The sequence below is a fragment of the Notechis scutatus genome, chromosome 4 (assembly GCF_049901735.1).
Source record: "Notechis scutatus isolate UNSWTSFEM ecotype Mainland chromosome 4, rNotScu1.2, whole genome shotgun sequence".
In the NCBI taxonomy this organism is placed as follows: Eukaryota; Metazoa; Chordata; class Lepidosauria; order Squamata; family Elapidae; genus Notechis; species Notechis scutatus.
This window is the reverse complement of record NC_142012.1, coordinates 163,502,559-163,525,398: the sequence shown is the minus strand read 5'-3', so window position 1 is coordinate 163,525,398 and position 22,840 is coordinate 163,502,559. Positions and strand designations below refer to the sequence as shown.

Here is a 22,840-nt window from a genome sequence, read left to right as displayed (position 1 = left end):
CGTGCTGAACTCCTCCCACTCCCCGAACGGCTGGGGCAGTTTCCAAAGGCCAATCGTCCAGCCACTCAGCCATTCGGATGACACTTACATCAGCTCCAGTATCTAAGAGACCCGAAAAGACTTTGTTACGGATAGTGAATTGTAACACAGGCCTGGCTTGTTCCACTGTTTGATGGACAGTAAATGCCCAAGCATCAGCCATTTTAACAGGCACCGGAACAGTGGTTGCTACTAATTCTCCCTTGCTAAATTTTGTGGGAGTATTTCCAATTACTGCCATGGCCACTGATGAAAAGTCATCAGAATCTCTCAGAAACGGAGAAGCAATGATTCCCTTTGCCATGAGGTCTCGGATGGGATAAATTATGAGGGGTGTCATGGCAGGAGAGATCGTTTTCAGGCATGTGGGGAGAAAATAAACAGTGCCTGGAATGTCAATCTCCATATCTTCTGAGGCAATTAGTTGGAAAGATATGGAGTCAGCCTTTGGAGCGGGGCTGGCTGATCACCCCTCCTCTAGTTTCCCTGTGGCTGAGAAATGTTGCTGTGAAGTGTCACTGGTTTGCCCAGTGGTACCCTTTCTTGCATCTTGGGCACACTGTTTTAGGTTTGGTGTTGTTTTGGGTATTATCTCTGGCCCTGCATTGTGCTTTGAAATGACCAGGTTTCCCACAATTGAAGCAGTTTCCGGCTGGCCTGTTTTGAGAATTTGCTTGCTGCAAGGCCATGGCCAGATGCTCCATATTGTAAGAGACAGTTCCCACGATTCTGCAAGCCTTTAGATAGTCCGAGAGGGAAGCCCCCCCTCGGGCAGATAGAGGCTGCAGAATCCTCTTGCAATCCTCATTTGCATTTTCAACAGCCAGTTTTAACAGAAGCTCTTTACGGGCTTCTTCATTCAAGATTTGCCTCTGAATGGCCTTCTGAAGTTCTTCTATGAACTCGGCATAAGGCTGATGTGAGCCTTGAGTATTTTTTGAAAAGGATCCTACGATGGTGTTAATGAAGCCTCTGACTTATGGTGCCTGGATGCCGTACATGGCCACGGCTTGTTTTAAATCTCTGATTAATTTCATGGGTAAGGGTTCAAGTCTAGGCACCATATTTCCGGCTCCATCCCCTATATATTCAACAGGACAGAGAGAGAGCTCCTCCAGGGTAAGAGAGCCTTCCCTGCTTGCGCGATCGCTCCCATGGGTGTTTGATCCTCCGCTGAATTTGAGTTAGGAGGATTTATGGGTTTAGGAGCTGTGGGGGAGGAAGCTTCTAACAGGAGAGCATCCTTTGTTTTGGTTTCAGCTGTATAGGGAGGAGGACCCGGGGGGGCTTTCAAAGGTGTTGATCTGGAAAGAGGCATTGCTGGAGATGTGGAGCCATGGCTGAGGGAGTGTCGACCATCTGAGATAGGGGGGTAAAATGTCCCCAGATGCGGTGCAGGTCAGCAGGAGGGGAGTACCTGGCGTGAAGTACGTCACTTGAGATGGAATGGAAACCTTGGAGGCATGTGCAGCAAGAAGGAGGAAGAGGGTCGGCAAGGCAACGAGATGAATCATGATGATATGTCTGCACTGGCTGCAGCTTCTACACATGCAGTGTGCATCCTCGTCGCCAGTGTTCTGTCGCGGGAAACAGACTGACTCGAGACCAGTGTGATTTCAGCTCTTTATTTGCTCTCAGTAACTTCATATTAATATTCTCTTTGGTATTCTAATGACCCATGTTAACTCTGTTAAGAGATATATAGTAGGAACTCAGGTGGCGATCATAATCTATTCTATGAATTTGGTCGTCGCCCAATTTGGTTGTCACCAGAAGTGTATATGTGTAAAAAAACACTGGCATGGTGCAGAAGGACAAATCCCTGTGGCTGTGTTTGGACACCACCTGAGCACCCATTTGCGACCAGAGGTAAACAATTTTGGTTGTCACCTGATTTGGTCGTGAATGGAAGCATTTGTGACCAGAGGTTCTACTGTATGTGGAGCAACCTAGTTTGAAGGATTCAGGCATTCCAAATTTTCCTCTCATCACATAGTGTTTGAGGTAGAATTGGTCCAACTCACTGTGTGACAACTCTCTATGGGACAATTCAACAAATCAAATTAATTATTTAAAACTGATGTGAGCATATTTCATTTTGTCCCTCCTTTTACATCGTTTTTTAATGATGATGATAATATTCCATCATTTCTTTTATATTAGTATAACTCTTGTTCTATGGTGAGTTGGCCCAAGGAGAGTTGGCTGTAGTAAGTTGGCCACAGCAAGTTGGTCATGGCAAGTTGGATGGGGTGAATTGGCCATGGTGAGTTATCCTAGACCCTGATTGGGAATGCTCTTTCTCTTATTGCTCTTATCGTTGTTGTTGTTTCCTTTATATGATGCTTTAGCTTTTCCTCCTGATCGCTGTACTCCACTGATGGGAAAGTAAAAGCAAACCATCTTTTGATGCTTCATCAAATCACTGCTGGTATATTTTTAACAAGGTATTATGATCAAGGTTCACTTACTGTAAATAGGACAGGAAGGGATTTATTTCTTTTTGTTTTTAAATCAATGGCAAGGACTGGGGTAGGGGCAAAATCAGTCAGGGAAAGTCAGTCATTGCATAACATCTACAGTCCCTTTGGTGAACGGGACAATTTATAGATTTAGTGAACAAGCAAATTAATTACAACTGGGAAGGGAATTCAAGGAGAGAACTGGAGGATTCTTATCCTTGTGACATGGGCCAATTACCAATTAAAGGTCCCATGAAGGGAAATTGTGGAATGATTCTAGGAACCAAGTGAAACATGAGTCCTTCTTAGAGTTCTGCTGTTTACCTAAGGAGGAAAAAAAAACCATATGGAGCTCAGGAACAAGGAAAGATGTGAGCTTCAATTCTTTTTTTAAAAAAAGATCAAGCTTTCAGGCTGTGCTCAGAATGACATACATCATAGCAATCAGTAATTTAATTGTAAGAAATAATAAGTATAATAATAAGTATAATAAAAGTATTGGGCCATAAGAAAAAAACATAATATCATAAAGGATAATTAGATCCTATTCAAGCCACCTGATCTCTTTTGGGTTTAATGATACTTCAGAGTTGGCTAATTGTCCCTGCTAAAACTTTACCATGAATCATTTTCAGATGTGGTCATGGGTTAGGCAACTGATTGGTGACATCATGTTTAGATAGGTATTTCTAAACATCTATAGCTCTCTACCTATAATTTGATGCTTGGATTTAGGACATCTTTCAATCAATAATAGTTGCTGCAGAATCTATTACAACAGCTCTGCTTATAACCATGAAGATTACACTTATTTTAGTTGCAAAAGGCTACACAGCACCAGAGACGGTGCTCAACAGTATGAAGCCTTCATGAAGACATTCCTTTATTTGTAAGCAAAACTGAGTGAGTTCTTCATGCTAAAATCCTGATGCAGGGCTTGCAAGGATATGAATGAGACATAATCCTGGACTAGATAATCTTTCTCTGGTCCAACAAGATTCTTTTTTGTATTTAGATAGATTTCATGGACACGTGTTACACTATGATTTTAAAATATAAAGTTTGGGACAAAATGGGTTACACAGCTGTTGACGTCTGTTATTTGTGTGGCATATGGCCAGAGATAACCGCATTAACCTGAATTAATGTGATAATATCTTGATGACAAAGTTCCATCACTAATGAGACAGCATCAAAAGACACATTGCTATTTGTTTCCCATCAATGGAGTATATAAAAGAGGAAGTAAAAAAAAGCATCGGACAAAAGCATCTTCAGATCCACCAGTGAGCATCAAAGAAAGAAAGAAAAAAACAGCAGGAAAATGATGGTGACAGGGATAATTTTGTGTTTTTTGCTGTTTGCTCTGCTGATTCTCTTCTTCCTGAAACAACTCTGGTCCCGAAGACATTTGCCTCCTGGTCCTTTGGCTCTACCTCTCATTGGGTCTCTCTGGGCAGTTGGGTTTTGGTTCCATGAAGATATCTTCCGTAAGGTATTTAATTCTAACCAGTTATACACAAGATAATTCTCACTTGTTTTCTTTATACCAAAATCATGGACAAATGTATTAATCTAGTAAAATATTTTCACACATTGAGGGAATACATTTCTTGAAATGCTAGTGCTGGCACTTGATTAGTTATTTTCCACATCATACCAGAATATTCAGGTAAGACTTGCTTATAGCTGTTTCACAGAGAACTATGAGGAATAATGGGGGTTGAATGGAGTATATAAGAGGAAGGAAAGTAAAAAGCAGAGGACAAAAGGATACAACCATCTCAGATTCACTAGTAAGCATCAAAGAAAAAGGGTCAGCCGGACAATGATGACTATAGGGACACTTTTGTTCATCTTGCTGCTTGCTTTGCTGATTCTCTTCCTCCTGAGACAACTTTGGACCCCCCTCTCATTGGGTCTCTGTGGGCAAACAGGATTGAGCTTCATGCAGATTATTTTTATAAGGAATTTCATTCTAAATAATTAACCAACCATATATAAAATAATTCTCAATTATTTTTTCTTTACCATACCAATAGACAAATGTATTAAACTAATAAAATATTTTTACGCAATGAGGAATTTAATTAATCAAATGATAGTGATGACACTTGGTTATATAAATTGTGGACAAATGTATTAATCTAGTAAAATATTCTCATGCAATGAGAAATACATTTCAAGTGCTAGTGATGACATTTCATTAGTTATTTTCCTTATTATACCAGAATATTCAGGTAAGACCAGGGGTGGGATTCTACTGGTTCCCTCCGGTTCTATAGAACCGGATGTTATGATTTGGCTCAGCTTGGATAACCGCCAAATCATGCCCCTGGCTGGCCTTCCCCTCCCAGCCACTTGCCTCTGATGAGGCTGAAGATACTTTGCTGGTGGTGCCGGGCTTTAAGCCTGTAGCAAGAATCCCTTTCTCTCCTCCCCCACCCCATCCCATTTGGAAGATATTGAGTTTTGCTGTTGCTGACGACATCCTCAGTGCTTCCTAAATGAGGTAAATTGAGTGGGAAGTGGCTGGTGTGTGTACGTGTGAATTTAAGCCTCCTTCCTATAAAATCCATTCAGAAAACAAAGGAACAGATATTGTTTAATTCTGCTTTAGCCCAGATTGCTGGGAGAGAAAGTAGTTTAAAAGTATTATTTAATTGACTGATTCATTGGCTTCCCGGCACTTCTTGTAGCACTGAGTAGCTGTGTGCCTTTTAAAATCCAGTGCTCAAACCCAAGAATGCTGGATTTCAAAATAAAAACCAAGGAGCTCAGTGCTACAAGGAGAAGTTCCAGGAAGCATTGTTGGAGCTGAATCGGGCTTTAAAGCATTTTAAAGTAGCCTGGAGCAAGTCTCCCTTGGGGGAGCGACTTTAATATCTTTAAAGCTGTGTCCTTGTGATGAAATGTTTAAATTTAAGTTTAAAATGTTTAAATTACATTTTATAGATTAATCCACCAGTAGAAAATAGGTAACATCCATTTGAGGTCAATCCAGAGGTGGTATTCAGCAGGTTCTGATCAGTTCTGGAGAACCGGTAGCGGAAATTTTGAGTAGTTCGGAGAACCGGCAAATATCACCTCTGACTGGAGATTTTGCAGTATCCTTTCCCTGCCACGCCCACCAAGCCACACCCACAGAACTGGTAGTAAAAAAAATTGTATCCCACCACTGGGTCAATCCATGCATTTAGTGAGGAGGAGGAGGAGGAGGAGGAGGAGGAGGAGGAGGAGGAGGAGGAAGCAACATTAAATCAGAGCCTTGGTTCAAGGCGCAATCCAGTAGAAGTGCCTTGATGGTTCTGTCCAAGCAGAGACAGGAGCGTGGTAAGTATGGAATCTTATTAATTCATACAGAGATACAATGCTCAGTATCTTTAAAGTTGGTAATTCTTTCGTGTTACTGACTTGGAAATAATCAAATGATCAGGTCTCATGCTGCCTGGGGAATTCTGGGAATTCAAGACCACATGTCTTAAAGTTGCTAAGCTTGAAAAACAGCAGAAGTACAACTTCTTGTGAGCCTGGGTTATTTTCCTGCATTTTGGGAATAAGGAAATTATCCTATGTACCTGGTGCAGAGATGCAGCTGAAATTTAGTTAGATGTTAATTGGAAGGTTAAAGCAGCAGATACAGATAGTCTTTGACTTACAACTATTTGTTTTCCCTCCATTTAAAGTTACAACAGCACTGAAAAAAGTGACTTATATCCCCCCCTCCCACAGACAGAGAGAGAGAGAGACAGAGGGAGGGAGGGAAAGAGCGAGAGACCAAGAGAGACACAGAGAGGGGGGGAGGGAAGGAGAGAGACAAGAGACAGAGAGAAAGAGGGGAAAAGAGAGAGACGAGACACACACACACAGAAAGAGAAAGAGGGGGAAAGAGAGACAAGAGACACAGAGAGGGAGGAAAAGAGAGAGACAAGAGACACGTACAGATAGGAAAAAAGAGAGGGAGGGAGAGAAAGAGAGAGAAGGAGAGAGAGAAGACAGGGAGAGAGAGAGACAGGGAGGGAGGGAAAGAGAGAGACAAGAGACAGAGATGAGAGAGAGAGAAAGAAAGAAAAAGGAAGAAAGAAAAAGAGATGAGAAAGAGGAAGAAAGAGAGAGAGATACCTGTTTAAAAGAAAATAGAAAAATGGCTCTGAGTGTTTAAGGTTGCAGACCCCGGGTCAGGCAAACACCATGGTCATTAAGTGAACCTTGTGGTCATTAAGCAAACATTGGTTGTTAAACAAGTCCATTTTCCCCAATGGGCATTCTTAACTGGAAACCAGAAGGAATTGTTGGAAACTGGCAAAAACATAGAAAACCTCAGTCACAAGACTGTGTGGGATGTTGTAACTGATCATAAGTCTGTGTGTGTGTGCGCATGTGCATGGCTGTCAAAACACCAAAAACAGGTCAAGTAGCTCTAGGGAGGTCAGTCGTAAATTAGAACACTTGATAAGCAACTTGCCATTAAGCGAGGACCACTTATATTTGGTTTGCTAGTCACATGACCACCTAGCCACACTCACCCAGTCACATGACCAAGCCACACCCACAAATTAGGCAACACCCACAGAACCGGTTGTTAAGAAATTTGAATCCACCCCTGGGTAAGACTTGCTTATAGCTCTTTCACAGAGCACTATGTGAAATAATGGGGCTGAATTTTTAGAAGGCAGATTCTAGTTCAGTCTTACCAGAAAGGTTTGATAATGGAATCAATTCTTCAGAGAGAGGATGGGTTCCCCTTCATTTTATTTTTATTTATTTATTTATCTGATTTGTCAATCGCTTACAAGATAATAGGTATAAGTATAAACATGAATAAGAATACATGAAATAGGTACGAATAAAAGGGGACAATAGGACAGGGACAGTAGGCACGATGGTACACTTATGCATGCCCCTTACAGACCTCTTAGGAATGGGGTGAGGTCAATAGTGTTTAATTATTTTGTTCAATTGAAGCTAGGCAATCTTCTGTTGAAGATGCTTTGCTCTATATTCCTGCGGTAGACAATAGGTGGAATTTTGTAGCCTAATTAGACCCTTCTAATTCTGCAATTCTATAATAATTTCAAAAGCTTTCTGGATCTCAGTTCTAGACAAAATCTATTTCCACTATGTGCATGAGTCATATATGACAAGGAAGCAGGGGTGGGATTCAATTTTTTTAACAACCAGTTCTGTGGGTGTGGCTTGGATGGTGGGTGTGGCTTGGTGGTCATGTGACTGGGTGGGTGTGGCCAACTTGACATCACTCATGTCAAGAGGCGCTTCTCCTCGCCTGGCCTCTCATGACAGTGGGGATGCTGCAATGGTCATAAGTGTGAAAAGTGGTCATAAGTCACTTTTTTCAGTGCCATTGTAACTTTGAATGGTCACTAAATGAACTATTATAAGGCAAGGATTACCTGTACAAAAATACAAAAAGCTTCTTTGCTTGCAGAAAGATGCCCTAAATATCAATCATTAGATTAAAAATACCTGCAAGCCAGAGTTACAAGTCAGACAGGGTGCCAGAGCACCTTGAGGAATTAAAATAGTTAAAATGCAGTGATAACTATCAGCAGTCAACTGTTACTCATAGAGTGAAACCTTTTAGCAGAGAGGTCATTTAAGTCTCCAGAAAAAGCACACCCAGAAAAAGCAATCCTTAGATCCATTTGCACCACTTAAAGATGCCAGCTGGTCTCACTCACCTCACAAAATATCCTAAGGAAATTATACAGATTTAAGGAAAGGTCACATGCCACCCAGAAAGGCAGTAAAAAAAATCAGTGCCAAGCTTGCATCCTGCCTCTTGGAAGTACACCCCAAAAGGACTGTGCCAGATAGTACTAAAGCAGTGAAGGAAGACAACCCCCCCCCCATAGAAAAAGAAACTATGAGGCAGGAAAATATTCAAACACAATACAAATAATTAAATCACAACAGTAGCTGTTGCTTGTTGAAGCTGAATAGAGGAAATTATCCCACCAATAAACACAGGATTAAACATCACTAAGCACAGAATTAACCTTCACCAAAAACCAGTTTTAGACCAAAACTCAGAAAGGGTATGTAAACTCACATTTGAATGTCATTCTTTCTAGCTAGCCAAGAAGCCTTGCTGAATGTCACTCATCTTGGTTCCCTGTCATGAAAAGCTTCTTTCTGACAGCTCTGCTTCGTTATTCAATTATTTCTTCAAAGTGCTGATTGTCCAGGGAAGTATTTCCTCTCAACAGCAGTGTAAAAATCTTAAAACAACCCTTCCCCTTTAAGAAAGTCAAGCTCCAGAAACTCCGGAGACAGGAAGTCTAGGCATACTGGCAAGAATGTAATAAGGGTGGGGGGAAAACAAAAGGAGATTGCTTCTAACAACTGGTTTTCCAAACTGCTTAGAAAGTTAACAAGGGTTTCTATAGAACCAGTCAGAACCGGTAGAATCCCACCCCTGCAAGGAAGTATTTCTCCTCAAGATGGCTGCTGAAGCAAATATGGTGGATATCTAAAAACGTTTGGAAAACTTGGAATTCCTAGTTGAAAGCCTTTTTAAAAACTTAAAAAGTTTGATGAAATGATAGCGGCTGTGGAAAATATTCAGATGCATATAGCTGTGGATACATTAGATTCACAAAAGGAATGTGATTCGAAAGCAGCAGATTCATTGGAAGAAAATATGGACTGTACAGACTTAGAAATAACTGAGTTAATTGCACATGCCTCCCTGAATTATTTTACAAAAGGAGAAACCTAACTGAGTGGAGAAGTGAAAAATTGGTTTTCCCTAGAAGGATTGAAGACAATTGAGGAATGGATTTATCACATTTAACTGGAAAACAATTTGATCTGGACTTCTATGGGAAGATAGACCATAGGAGAGGTCTATGGGAGATTGAATTTATTATATTTAATCAGACAACAGTTAATAAGAGATGGTATTTAGAAACAAATGTGTATATTTAATCTTGATGAATCTTTGTTAACTTCTGGGACAATTTGGGATTAGATAAGATTCCATGATAAATTTTCTATGAGTTGATTAAAATAGCAGTTTGTTAACAGAGAGGTTTAAAGCTTTAATCTTGCCCTTTTTATTATTATTGTTGTTCTTCTTGTTAACTTTTTTTTCATTAATATAATATATAGATGACAGATTAATAATTTGCAAATAGATTTAATTTAAAAATTTTGGGAGCCTGTTTCGCAATGGGTGGGAAAGTAATAACAGTGAATTAATCAGTATATAACTGAGGGGAATAATATGTGTATGTGTGTTGTTGTTTTTTCTTTTTGTAATGCACTTTTTAAAATGTCTTGTTTGTTTTGCAGTTTTCCGTTTTTTTTTTAGTTCTGTACTTTAACCTTTCTTTTGAATAAAATAAAAATTACACCCTCCCCAAAAAGAGAAATTTGATCAATTATTTTAACAAATTATCCAATAGCTCATATAGATAGTACTGCTCTTGTGACCAATTTTAATTCAGATTAAAACCCATCAGATGTAGAACAATTCTTCGGGGCAGCCCATAATTGCTAGAATTTCAGGTAGAAACATAGAGAAAGGAACATCTGAGGAAAATAAACGAAGCACAAGAACAAAAGTTCTGGGCAGGAATCTTAGAGAAAATAAGTTTCTAAAGACCAGACAATTGCATATGGTGAAAGATCTTGAAATTGAAGATTTAGGAAAGAGTGTATTTTATTGTTATTAAAATACTTTATTTTATTATAAAGTATACTCTGGTGCATTAACTATAAATAATCTGTTTTATTTGATTGTAACATTTCTCAACTTTGATTCACTTGGCAGCCTGCAAAACAATATGGAAATATATACTCTTTGTGGGCTGGACCTCACCTTGTAGTAGTGCTATCTGGATTCAAAACTGTGAAAAAAGTAATGACCAGCTTCCCAGAAGACTTCTCTGATCGACCACACTATGCATTCTTGAGTCCTTCAGGTAATGGTAAGAGCAAGTCATAAGAAATTGTACCTAAATAACCATCAGACTATTATATTTTTGGTGATATTATACATAGCATGAGGGGGTGGAAAGTAAGAGATATTCAACAAAATGACTTAATGGCATGAGATAAGCAAAGATATATATAGCTATAATCCACTTTATACCAAATCATTATACATCTCCATTGCATTCTATCTGGTTCATTACATTCATATACTGTATTTTTAGACATTTACTTTTTTTCCACTAAACATCCATCTTTTTCTTCTGAGGTTCTCAACATCCCCACTCAACTAAAACTCTCAATTTTCCTTTATCGCTTTAGTCCTTTCTTTTTGAGTAATATTTTTCCTCTTCCTTCAAATTTGGCCATTTTCTTCAAATTTTGCAAATTTGATTTTAACCAATTCTCTCTATGTGATCAACCCACCTAAAAGCATTACTTTCATATTGATTACCCACATAGTCATGGAATTAGATTCAATTGGGATCTATTCTAAGCTAATAACATTTCCAAAATTGGAATAAAATCACAGCTTTAATGATCTGGCTTGAAATCAAAGTAACAATTTAAATAACCACATTCAATACTAATATAAACTACAACTAAAAAAGAGAAGAAAACAGTTTTAAAAAGAAAAAAAATTAAGGCAACAGGAGTTGGTTCTTGATAGATCCTAAATTGAGCAGGAAGTGAGTAAATCAGTGCAAGGCCATTCCAAAGGAATTGCACAGAAAGCAACATTTGTGTAATATTATGAATTGATCATCTTTTTAAAAGTTAGCAGTACTTTGGTTTCTGGGGTCTTTTATTACTGCAGTAATTTAGGCTTTCAATTTCTCAATCTGCCAGATAATAAGTTTGAATTTTTGTAATTAGCATCATACTTTTGTTTTCATACTAAGGGCTGAAATCTCTCTCTCTCTCTCTCTCTCTCTCTCTCTCTCTCTCTCTCTCTCTCTCTCTCTCTCCTCCCTCCTCCCTCCCTCCCTCTCCCTCCCTCTCTCCTCTCTCTCTCTCTCTCCTCTCTCTCTCTCTTCTCTCTCCCCCCTCTGTGTTTTCACCATCCTTCTATATTCCCCTATGGAATAGTTCCTTTTATGAATACATTCACACCAAATTGAATGATAAATTTGATTATTCCAAAGGTGCTTTTTCAAAAGGCAACTGGACTTTTGCTTTCCTTGAAGATGTTTCGCTTCTAATCCAATAATTTTCTTCATTTCTGACTGAATGGTGCAGGATGGGAGGATTTATATTTCTTGCAGTCACTTAGTCGTTAAATCCTTTCATTCTCCACATCATCACTGTGGAATTGTATATTTGGAGAGCGGGGTGGGTGTGTTCTAAAATGAAAATTAGTTGACTTGCTAGAATTCTTACACCTCTATCCTTTGTTTTATTAAAGAGAATGGAATAATGTATTTCTAACTCTATTTTTATTCTAATTTATAGATGGGATAGAAGGTAAACTCATCAAATTTGAAGATGACACCACATTGGGGGGGGGGGGTAGCCAATACATTAGAAGATAGGCTCAAGATGCAGAAGGATCTTGACAGACTTGAGCATTGGGCCTTATCCAATAAGATGTAGTTCACAGGTGGGAAACATTAGGTCCTGCACCTAGTCAAAAAAAAAACCCAGATGCATAAGTATAGAAAAGATGGTGCCTGGCTCAAAAGTAGTGCTTGTGAGAGGGGTCTAAGTGTTCTAGTTGATCACCTCTTAAGTATGAGATAGTGTGTGCTGCAGCTGCCAAAAAGCCAGTGCAGTTCTAGGTTGCATCAACACAAGGATAGCATACTAGGAACAATCAATATAAATCGTAAGGATACAAGCGACAAAGGTACAGTGGGAAGGGATGGGTGATGAGTGATGAGAAGATTAATAGTAATACCGTGTTTCTCATAAATAAGGCGGTCTTTTTTTTTTGAGCCCAAAAATGCTCGCTGTTTTTCGGGTGACTTAATTCCCCTTGCATCTTCGGGCAGGCGGCAGCTTGGATGTTGACCTCGGCGTTGGTGGGGCACTTCGTATCGGGGTCAACGCAGGCAGCACCATATCCAGGTGTGCAACAAAAGTACTACCTAACGGCAAGCCCCCACCATTCCCCCATTTTGCATGTTTTAATATAGGCCTTAATTTGGGGGAGGGGCTTAATTTCATTTCATGCCTATAAAACATGCTGGGACTTCCTATTGGGGGAGGCCGTATTGTTGGAGAAACAGGGTAGTAGTGCAGACTTTGTAAATAGTTGGACAGTGTTGAGGGAATTATTTGTTTAGCAAATAATTAGATAATAATTTAGAATCTTATAAAATGGCAATATGCCAGAAGGGTTTGGTACTCCCACCTGAAATCCAGAGACATATTTTGCAAGAACTAGATTTTGCAAGAACTAGAACTGTTTTTTTTTTAACATGAATTTCATCAAGAATCATTTATCTCTATCTGATAATGTCTTCAGGAATTGGTTTCTCCAATGGCCACACCTGGAAACAGCAGCGACACATTGGCATCACTGCTCTGTGGAAGCTGGGCCTGGGGAAGAAAAGCATTGAGCATCAAATAGAAGATGGAGCTCAGACATTGGTGGAGATATTTAGACAGACAAAGGGTATGTAATTTTGGGTAATGGCTCAGGTCTCTGTCTGCAGAATTTTTTCCCCATTCTGTGTATTTCAAAAAAGAACATATGTCTTTGATTTGATTTTTTAAAACTTTTTGAAACATTTGGCAAAGTTCCCAATTCTCTTCCTTCATCCTCTTACAAGCCCTGTTCCTTAAAAATTCATTATAAAATACCTTCATTTCCAGGGCAGCCATTTGACCCATCACTTCCAGTAATAAATGCAGTTTCTAATGTCATCTGTGCTTTGAGTTTTGGACATCAGTTTCCTCCTGACGATGAAAACTTCCAGAAGTTAATTAAAGCCCTCGAAACTATTGTGAAATTCACTGGTGGCTTTTTTCATGCGGTGAGTCATGTTTTATATTTAAGCTCCCCCCAAACCTATGTTTCTATTAATAATTTCATGTAAACATGAATGGAATCCATGAAGGAAGCCTTGGAAATCATCTATTGCATGGTACTATTATTCCCAGTAGTGTGTCTGTCCTGGAATCAGTCTTGACTCAAAGCAAAAGCCTGGAGAAGTCTTTGCAGTCCAGGTTTTGGAAGCGGTTGGCCATTGCCTACTTCCTAGGGCTGAGAGAGAGGGACTTGTGCACTGTCACCCAGTTGACTTAGTGCTTGCGTTAGGACTAGTATTCACAATAGCTCAGTTACTAGATTGGTGCATTAACCACTATAGCAAAGTGGTCCTGCCCATGAAAAAAATCCATCATTTCAATATCACCACTAGATGACTGCCCACCCCATGTTTAAACTGTGACTCTGGAAAGAATGCCGAAAAGAGAACTAGAATGATCGAGATGGGGGTTGGTGTGGAGGATAAAATATATGAAGAACAGTTGCAGGATTTGGATATGACTAATCTAGTGAAAAGAAGGACTAGGGATGACATGATAGCAGTGTTTCAATATCTGAGGGGCAGCCACATAGAAGAGGGGGTCAATCTGTTCTCCAAAGCACCTGAAGGCAGGAAAAGAAGCAATGGATGGAAACTAATCAAGGAGAGAACCTATCTAGAGTTAAGAAGAAGTTTCCTGACAGGGAGAACATGCAGAATTGCTTGCCTTCAGATGTTATGGGTGTTCCATCACAGGGCAATTTTAAGAGATTGGACAGCCATTGTTTGAAATGATATATACAGTCTCCTGCTTGAACAGGGGGTTGGATTAGAAGACCTACAAGGTCCCTTCCAACTCTGTTGTTCTGTTATGAAAAGCTAGCAGATTGAAAATCTAACCCATTTAGTTAATATATGATTTAGCTTGGCATGTGAATCCAGTTGATCTAATTTTTTTGAATCCTGGCTTAGTTAGCCAAGGGTAAACATATTTACAAAGTCTCTTAGAGACAATGAGAAAATAAGAGAAATTTATAATAGCTTTATAATAATCAATCTGCCTTTATCATTCTTTTCTACAAGAATTCAGGAACGGCTTTTCTAGAAGATTTTTGAGATCTGCCACCATGTATGGTGCCATGTTTTAATGTGCTTGCAATGTTTTTCTTTGTTTATTAAGTGTGGTCTATTACTGTGAGCTGCTTAGAGTCTTCTTTAGTTGTAGTGGAGAAATAAATAATCTTTTCCTTTTCCATTTCTATTAGTTGCTTGTTGTGTTCCCACGATTAATGAGCTACCTCCCAGGCCTTCACAAGGAGGCCTTGGCTTCCCTAGAGGTGATCACTTCCTTTGCAAAGCAGGAAATAGAAAAGCACAAGAAATACAGCGCTCTGCATGAGCCACAAGATTTCATTGATTACTATCTTCTTCAGATTGACAAGGTATAAACATAAACAAGGTATAAACATAAACAAGGAATTATTATATTCCTTGCCATAACCAAACAGGACGGGCTACTGAAATTGTCTTCACTGGATTTTTCTTTCTTTTTCATTCAACTCCTATTCTGAATTTACCCCATGTTAATACTTCTAAATAAGAGTTATATTGTACTTCTGCAGTCTTTTTTATTATTAAGGTTTTATTTTATTATATAAAATACAAGGAAGAGAAGAAAAAAATAGGAAATTAAGAGATGCAAGGGAGCGGGGGAAAGGGGGTGTGAGACACGGGGGAAAGAGAAAAAGGAAGAAAAGGGGCATTGACTTCCAACTCTTCATAGCACACTACAAGGTAAACACACTCCAACCTCCACTTTTTGCTTTTACACATTAATATATAACTAGCCATTCCTATAATACCAAATCCTTCTAATCAACAAAACCAAAGTCAAAGTTTCATCTTTTTTTTCTTCACAAGTACAAATTCCAGAAGTGATATCCAAATAAAAACATATTTTCCTTTTTGAATAAAATAACCCCTTTAACTACTCCTGCTTTATCTTTCTTGCTATGGAAATAATGCATATTTCTATTTGTACCTACATGTTTTCAGAAAATAAGCCCTACTCAGAAAATAAGCCCTAGCTTGATTTTTACACATGCTCCCAAAACAACCTCTAGTTAAGACCCCACCCACTCTGATGCACCTGGTTGGGTGGGGCGAGGTGCACAGACAAAAATCAAACTAGGGTGGGGATGGGGGGGTGGAGCTGCTTACCTTTGGACAGTTGCAGCTGGGCCTTGCACACCCTGTCACCTGAGTTGCCTTGCAGCTGCTTGTGCATGTTGCCCCTGGCCTCCGATTCTCTGACAGAGGCCTTCAGGAAAGAAATGATCTCTGGATTGATGTTTGTGGCATGCCCCCCACCTCCATTTTGCCATCAGAAGTGATGTCAGATCTCGTTTCCCAGCTGCAGAGGCCTTTCATGAAGGCCTCTGATGATGAAACGGAAGCTGGGGGATGATGCATGTGAGCGGTGGCAAGTGGCTGCAGGAGCAGTGGATGGGAGTGGCCACACAGGCTCTTGCTTCGTGGGTCTGTTGGTGCTGCCAATAGGTGAGACAGTGAAAGACTTCCCGTGAAAATATGACCTGCTGCCTTTTTTGGCGGTGGGGATCGGAACAGGTGGAAAATGGGGCACATGGAGGCTGAAAACAGGGTGCGTGGAGGCCAAAAATGGGATGCAGATCCTAAAAATGGGGTGCACGGTGGCGGCAACTGGCGATGGTAATCCCTGCAGCCTGAAACAGCTGATTGTCAAGAGGCCGATCCAACCGACAATCAGCTGCTTGTGCTAATCAGGCTGTGCTGAAGCTGAAACAGGCTGTTTGCTGTTTGCTGCAAGGAGGCAAATTGTTGGGAGGCAGAGGCCGAAGGGTGGGGGCCGGTGGGTGGGCGGGGCTTCGACAACATTCACTGTATAACATGCACAGACATTTACACCCACTTTTGGGGGTGGAAAAAGTGTGTCTGATACTCCAAAAAATACGGTAATATATGCCAGTTGCCAAGCACCTGAATTTTGATCACATGACTGTAGGGATGCTGTAATGGTATGAAAACCGTTTTGTAACTCACTTTTTTCAGTGCCATGGAAACTTTGAATGATCACCAAATGATAGTAAGTTGAGGATTACCCTTTTTTTAAAAATTGCATAAATTATCCTGGTGTGGCATAATAGCCACAAAAACTGATAATTAAAGCAGTCATATGCATCACTTTGAGCATAGCTAAGACAGTGTCTTAATGTGAATCTACCAGTTGAAGTATTACTTTCCTGCACTGATATTCCTACATAACCACCAGGAATGTATTTATTCTCTAGACTTGAGATACAGAGATAAAAAATAACTACAGAAATCTGCATAGAATTCATTGTAATTTTCATTTTCCATTTTAAACATCAGAGCAGGAATGACCCCAAATCTACCTACGGAGAAGAGAACCTGGCTCTATGTATTTTTGATTTTTTTGCTGCTGGAACAGAGACAACCATGCTTACTCTGATGTGGGCACTTCTCCTTTTGACCAATCATCCTAACATCCAAGGTGAGACAGACATGGCTAGTGCAACCTAGTGCAACAAAAGTTACTCCAGGTTTTAAAATTCACAGAACTTAGTTTAAACCTATTCTTTGTAATAATTTCCAATGTAGATTCTTGATTCTATAAGCAGGAGTATGAATTTAGCAGGATTAAAGGAAAACAAAGAATGTACGTACGGAAAGGCTACCATATGCTAAATAAATAAACAGAGAGCCTCCTTTGAATCCTCAATAAAATATTCAGTGAGGAACTAGAAACTGGAAATCCGTGCAAATCAGGTCAGATTTAATGCTTTCAATGCAGAAATCTATCAAGCGAGGGCTGGAAGGGGCAGAACCAAACTAGGGCCCTTGGTCTGCAGCATTGAGGGACATATCCAGGATGAGTGTAATGGATCCTTCTGCAGACCCCTCTCTGGATGTGAATTCAGAGGAGGAAGAGGAGGATGAGCCAGGTCCTGATATTTTGGGGAAAGAGAGCATGGAAGCACCAGAGAGAGATGGATTGGAGAGCGCAGGGTTCCAGCCTGACAAGGCAGCCACAGCCAGGACTATTGGATGGGTGACAGGCTGAGATAGAGCTGAGGGAGCCGCAGCTGTGGCACATGAGCCTGGATGACCCAGACAGGAAGAATGAGCATCTGCCCCAGTGGTGGGATTCAAATTGTTTTACTACATGTGGGCGTGGCTTGGTGGGCATGGCAAGGGAAGGGAAACAGGTAGTATTTGCCGGTTCTCTGAACTACTCGAAATTTCCACTACCGGTTGAATACCACCTCTGATCTGCCCACAGTCAAGTGAGGATAAGGAGGTGGAGTCCATACCTCCTCCTGATCCAAGGATGTGCATGGAGACAGGCACAATGCTGGTTGGCCAGGTTATTAACGATGAAGGAATCTCACCCATTGTGAGGGACTGTACTGGCATTGCCTATTTAATCCTGCCCAAAGTAATGGGTGTTTCCTGAACAATGTGTCCAGGTTCTTACCTCCTGTTCTTTGTCACTTGATTTGTAACCTTGGGTATGGATTTAGAACTGGATTTGGACTTTGTTTGGCATTTCTTGGACTGAATCTTGTTGAGATTTTGTCTCATGCTGAGCTTGGTAATTGACGTTTGGTTTACCCCTAAAACTGGGATTTTGAATAATAACCTTTGAACTTTCCATTGTGAACATGTGTGCATGGGAGGGGTAGCACAATGAGGGTTTGGTAGCAGGTAGTGAGCCAACTCTGAGTCTAACCTAGTGCCAGTCAGAAGACATTACCAGTCTGGAGGTCAAGGTGGAGAGTGTTTGTTAAGGCCAAAAGGCTAGTGGAGGTGTATTGAAGAGCCAGCTTGGTGTCGGAGCTGCAGTCCTGAAGAATGACAAGCAGGGACTGGAAGCCAAAACTGATCAAGAAAGTCAATAGGGACCTTGGCAGTGAAGTACATGGCTGGGATCAAAGACCAACAGGAAGAGTGCAATGCCCAGAGATCAGAGATGGATTTGGAGTCCTCGGTCAGGTGGTCTGGTGCAAGTAGCAGCATAAAGGTCATCGAGATGGCAACTGGCATTGGAGGTACAAATGGGACTGCAAATTTGGAATTCCAATCGACGTGGAGCCCAGAAGCTGACAATAACTTGAAGAAGGCCAGAACATTGGTGGAACAGGCTTGAATGAACAAAATAAAGCATCTATTTTCATCATTTTTTCTAGAGAAAGTGCAGAAAGAGATTGAAGATGTGTGTGAATTCTCACGGTCAATTTCCTATCAGGATCGGAAGAAGCTGCCCTACACCAATGCTGTGATTCATGAAATACAGCGTGTAAGATATATCTTGACAGCTGGGCTTCCCAGGCAAACTACAAAGGATGTGAAGATCAGGGATTACCACATTCCAAAGGTGAGGAACATGTTCAGGTTGTATTGCAGTACAGCATGGAGGGAAAAGCAGAATATGACATGTGCTCTCTGTTCATAACTATCAATGTACTCATGTAAAATCAAATAACCAAGAATAGCAAACTCTTGTGGGGGATGGATTATGAGTTTAAATCCAAACACCTCTCAGATTTTAATGCTAGAACCATTAGTATTTTCTATTTATTCTAGGAAGATGATAAGTGATTAATGGCTGAACTTCAGAATTGTAGTCATATCTGGACTTGTTTCTTTGTCCATTTCTCGGGGCAATCTGATGTGATAAATAGGCACCCCCCTCGTGGTTTTAATGGAAAAAATGGAAGAATGAAGCTAAACATTGAGCAGCTACTGCTCTCTGAAACTGCTATGGGAATGTAGAAATGTGAGTCCATAAAGGCAAACTGAAATAAAATGTTTAATCAATGTTGTTTGAACTTTTCTGCCTGTTTCACTTATGAAACTGGTCTATTTAATAATCTCTTTTTCTTAACAGGGGGCTTGTATTCTCCCAGACCTGCGCTCCGTTCTTCTTGATCCTGAACAATGGGAGACACCTGAAGAATTCAACCCAAATCACTTTTTAGATAAGGATGGGAAGTTCATTGAACGGGAAGAATTTCTGCCATTTGGAATGGGTACATCTATAAGCCCAAAGAAGCTTATTACTTATAGATTCTCACCATCCACACCCCTGAGATGTTCTGAGGTCATCATGGTCTGAACAGGAAACCAAGGAATCCTTGGTTTCAAAGCTAAGAGAGTCTGAACATCCCTTAGGGTATAAACTTTGAACTACAAAGGGATAGTTAGACTGCAATTCTAGTATTGGAGCTTTGTAAGATATGGATAAGATTGTATCTCTGGTGTTTGGGGAGAATTATTAGTTAAATCCAAAGAACACTCAGTTAATTATAGCTTTTTACTGATGGACCACAGAGTTATTATATTCCTTGCAGCAAATCCTTCCATCCTCCACCATTCAGTCAGAGCTGAAGAATCTTCTTGGATGAGAAATGATCTTCAAACAAAAAACAGTCTGGTTGTCTCTTGAAAAAGTACCTTTGACGCAACCATGACCTGGATGCTTGAGAATCTACACCGATATTTTCCCAGGCAGCTAAAAGGCATCTGAAGAGATTTTAAGCGAGGAGAGCTAGAGCTTTCTATCTCCCTACCTTGGTTGGTAGAAAATATTAAACACGGGATAATGTTTTAGTGGCCCTTCATCCCTGCAGAACATGGTCTGCAGAAAGTAATCTCCAATTATTGCAGAGATTGATTTCCATCCAACAGAATGGCATCCACATCCATCTATGGCTATAAGAGTTATCCTGGCTCTTGTTCAGATAGAAACAAAACATCAGCTTCTGGGGTCCAATAGTAGTTGAGACAGATCCATGGCAGCCACAGAAAAGCTGACATCCTGGACTATTTCTCCTCAATTCCTAGGCAGCACTAGGAATTAAATCTGCTAGAAAATATCAGAATTCAACATGAACATCGATTTCATCTGTTATGGATCTTTTCAGATTCCCTTGCTAAAGGGATATACTCTAGATAAATGATTATTATTCACTTTACGAATGCTTTGTCTCATCACCAGGTCAACGTATATGTGTGGGAGAGCTGCAAGCAAGAATTGAGATCTTCATCTTTCTGACCAACTTGTTGAGGACCTTCAGCTTCCAGTTGCCTGAAGGAGTGAAAAAACTCAATGAAGTACCTATTGTAAGAGCAACAGTGCAGCCACACCCTTACAAACTGTGTGCTATTTCCAAAAAGGCTTAAACTTAAACACCATAAAAAGCATACACTTATTCAAACAGTAGCTATTATGATAAATGTTTCCTCTATATTTCTATTCACTTAATATTGTTCTTTGCTTCTATTTAGTCAGTACCAAAACTTATGTTTGACCATTCTGATACATAGTCGAGGTCTTTTTGAAGGTTAGCAGTATTGTCTGTGGTGTTGAATAGCTTTACATCATCAGCGAAGAGAATGCAGTTGCTCTTAATAAGATCACAGAGGTCATTTATGTAGAGTATGAAGAGAGTTGGTCCTAGAACACTGCCTTGAGGGACACCACTGTTGACAGGTACAGAATTTGATAGGACGCTCCCAATTTTGACCATTTGTTGCCTGTTTGACAGGAATGTTTGACAGGTGTCCAGAGATACCATAAGATTTTAGTTTTAGTAGTAGTTTGTTGTGTACCACTGAATCAAAAGCTTTAGAAGTCTATGTAGATTGCATCTATTGCTTTGCCCTGATCGAGTTGTGTAGTCCATATGTTTTTGCAGTGTAAGAGTTGCAGATTGCAGGAGAGTTTTTTTCTGAAACTAAATTGTTTATTAGAGAGTAGGTTGTTTGTCTCTAAGTGGAAGATAATGGATTGGTTAATAATTGATTCCATGACTTTACAGGTGATGCAGCATAAAGAGATTGGTCTGTAATTTTCAACTAGGCTGGGGTCTCCCTTTTTGAAGATGGGGATGACTAAGGTTCACACACAGGAATGTATAATACTCTAAGAGAGAAAATTATTACCAATAACGGTGTCAGTCAAGGATGTATATGTCTATGGAGATTCTCAGTCATCCTAATCATAGTTGTCTCAAAGGTGCTTTTTCAAGAGGCAATTGGACTTTCTGGGTTATTTTTGAAGATGTTTCCCTTCTCATCCAAGAAGCTTCTTCAGCTCTGACTGGATGGAGGGGAATGGAAAGATTTATACTCCTTGCAGACAGCTGGTCATTTGCATTCTTTTAGCGAATCATTAAGGTCACCTGGAGGTTTAGCTGTGTCATGAGATCATATTAAGAGCAGTGTTCTCTTCGCTGAGGATGTAAAGCTATTCAACACCACCGACAACACTGCTACCCTTCAAAAAGACCTTGACTATGTATCAGAATGGTCAAACAAATGGCAACTTCAAATCTCAACAAATAAATGCTCTGTCTTACATATTGGCAAAAAAAATCAGAAAATAAAATACAAGCTGAATAGTCAAGACATTGTTGATGATCCAAGCTCTGTAAAGGACCTTGGAATACTCATCTCTAATGATCTAAGTGCTAGAACCCACTGTAACTACATAGCCAAAAAGGCATTAAGAATTGTTAACCAAATCCTGCGTAGCTTTTTCTCCGGTAATATCACACTACTAACTAGAGCATACAAAACGATTGCTAGACCAATGCTTGAGCACAGCTCATCAGTCTGGAACCCACATTACATATCTGATATTAATACAGTTGAGAAAGTCCAGAAATATTTCACAAGAAGAGTTCTCCACTCCTCTACTCATTGCAGAATACCTCATGCCACCAGACTTGAAATTCTAGACCTAGACAACCTAGAAGTACACCGTCTTCGGTCCGCAAAGCTCAATCATGTTAGCCCACAAAGCTCATTCCTGTTAGCCCAACAAAGACCCAATGAGAGGGGAGGTCCAAAGTTGTCTCAGGAGGAAGAGAATCCGCAAAGCAAGCAGCAAAACGAACAAAAGTGTCCCTATAGCCATCATAGTCCGGCTGACCCTTTTTATTTGATGCTTACTAGTGTATCTGAGATGGTTGTGTCCTCTGTTTTTTACTTTCCTTCCTCTTATATACGCCATTCAGCCCCATTATTTCTCATAGTTCTCTATGAAACAGCTATATTTATACACTGAGTAAATAAGTAAATTAACAATCAGCAAGACTGTGATCAAAGGAGAGGATTGGGGATTCTTATCCATGAAGCATGGGCCTGCACCCAATTGCCATAAAGGGGATCCTATGAAGATATAATTCTGGAATGACCCTAGGAACCAAGTGAAACCTATGTCATTTTGAGTTCTTGCTGTTGAAGAGTAGGAATTTTTCATTTTTCTGCCAAGGATGTGCTGAAGCCAAAGCTGGTTCTTTGGCAGTGCTGCTCCCTGGATTAGAATGAGAGCACTCAGGAATG

General features: G+C 40.1%; 1 protein-coding gene across 5 annotated transcripts; it reads left to right on the top strand.

Annotated features, from left to right (window-relative positions):
* Nucleotides 1–3,650: 3,650 nt before the first annotated feature.
* Nucleotides 3,651–20,810, top strand: LOC113432064 (cytochrome P450 2J5-like). 5 transcript variants are annotated; one of them, XM_087965515.1, is made up of 10 exons: nt 3,651–3,996; nt 10,297–10,453; nt 11,784–11,789; nt 12,925–13,074; nt 13,275–13,435; nt 14,695–14,871; nt 16,841–16,982; nt 18,679–18,866; nt 19,380–19,521; nt 20,490–20,810. In XM_087965515.1, the coding sequence occupies exons 1-10, from the start codon at nt 3,826–3,828 to the stop codon at nt 20,672–20,674; spliced, it is 1,479 nt and encodes a 492-aa protein (XP_087821641.1). In that variant the 5' UTR covers nt 3,651–3,825; the 3' UTR covers nt 20,675–20,810. The 5 variants fall into 5 exon arrangements, with proteins under 5 accessions (XP_087821641.1, XP_087821638.1, XP_087821640.1 ...); XM_087965512.1 differs by lacking the exon at nt 11,784–11,789; XM_087965514.1 differs by lacking the exon at nt 11,784–11,789 and having other exon boundaries at nt 10,297–10,459; nt 14,695–14,867; nt 16,831–16,982.
* The last annotated feature ends 2,030 nt before the right edge of the window (nt 20,811–22,840 follow it).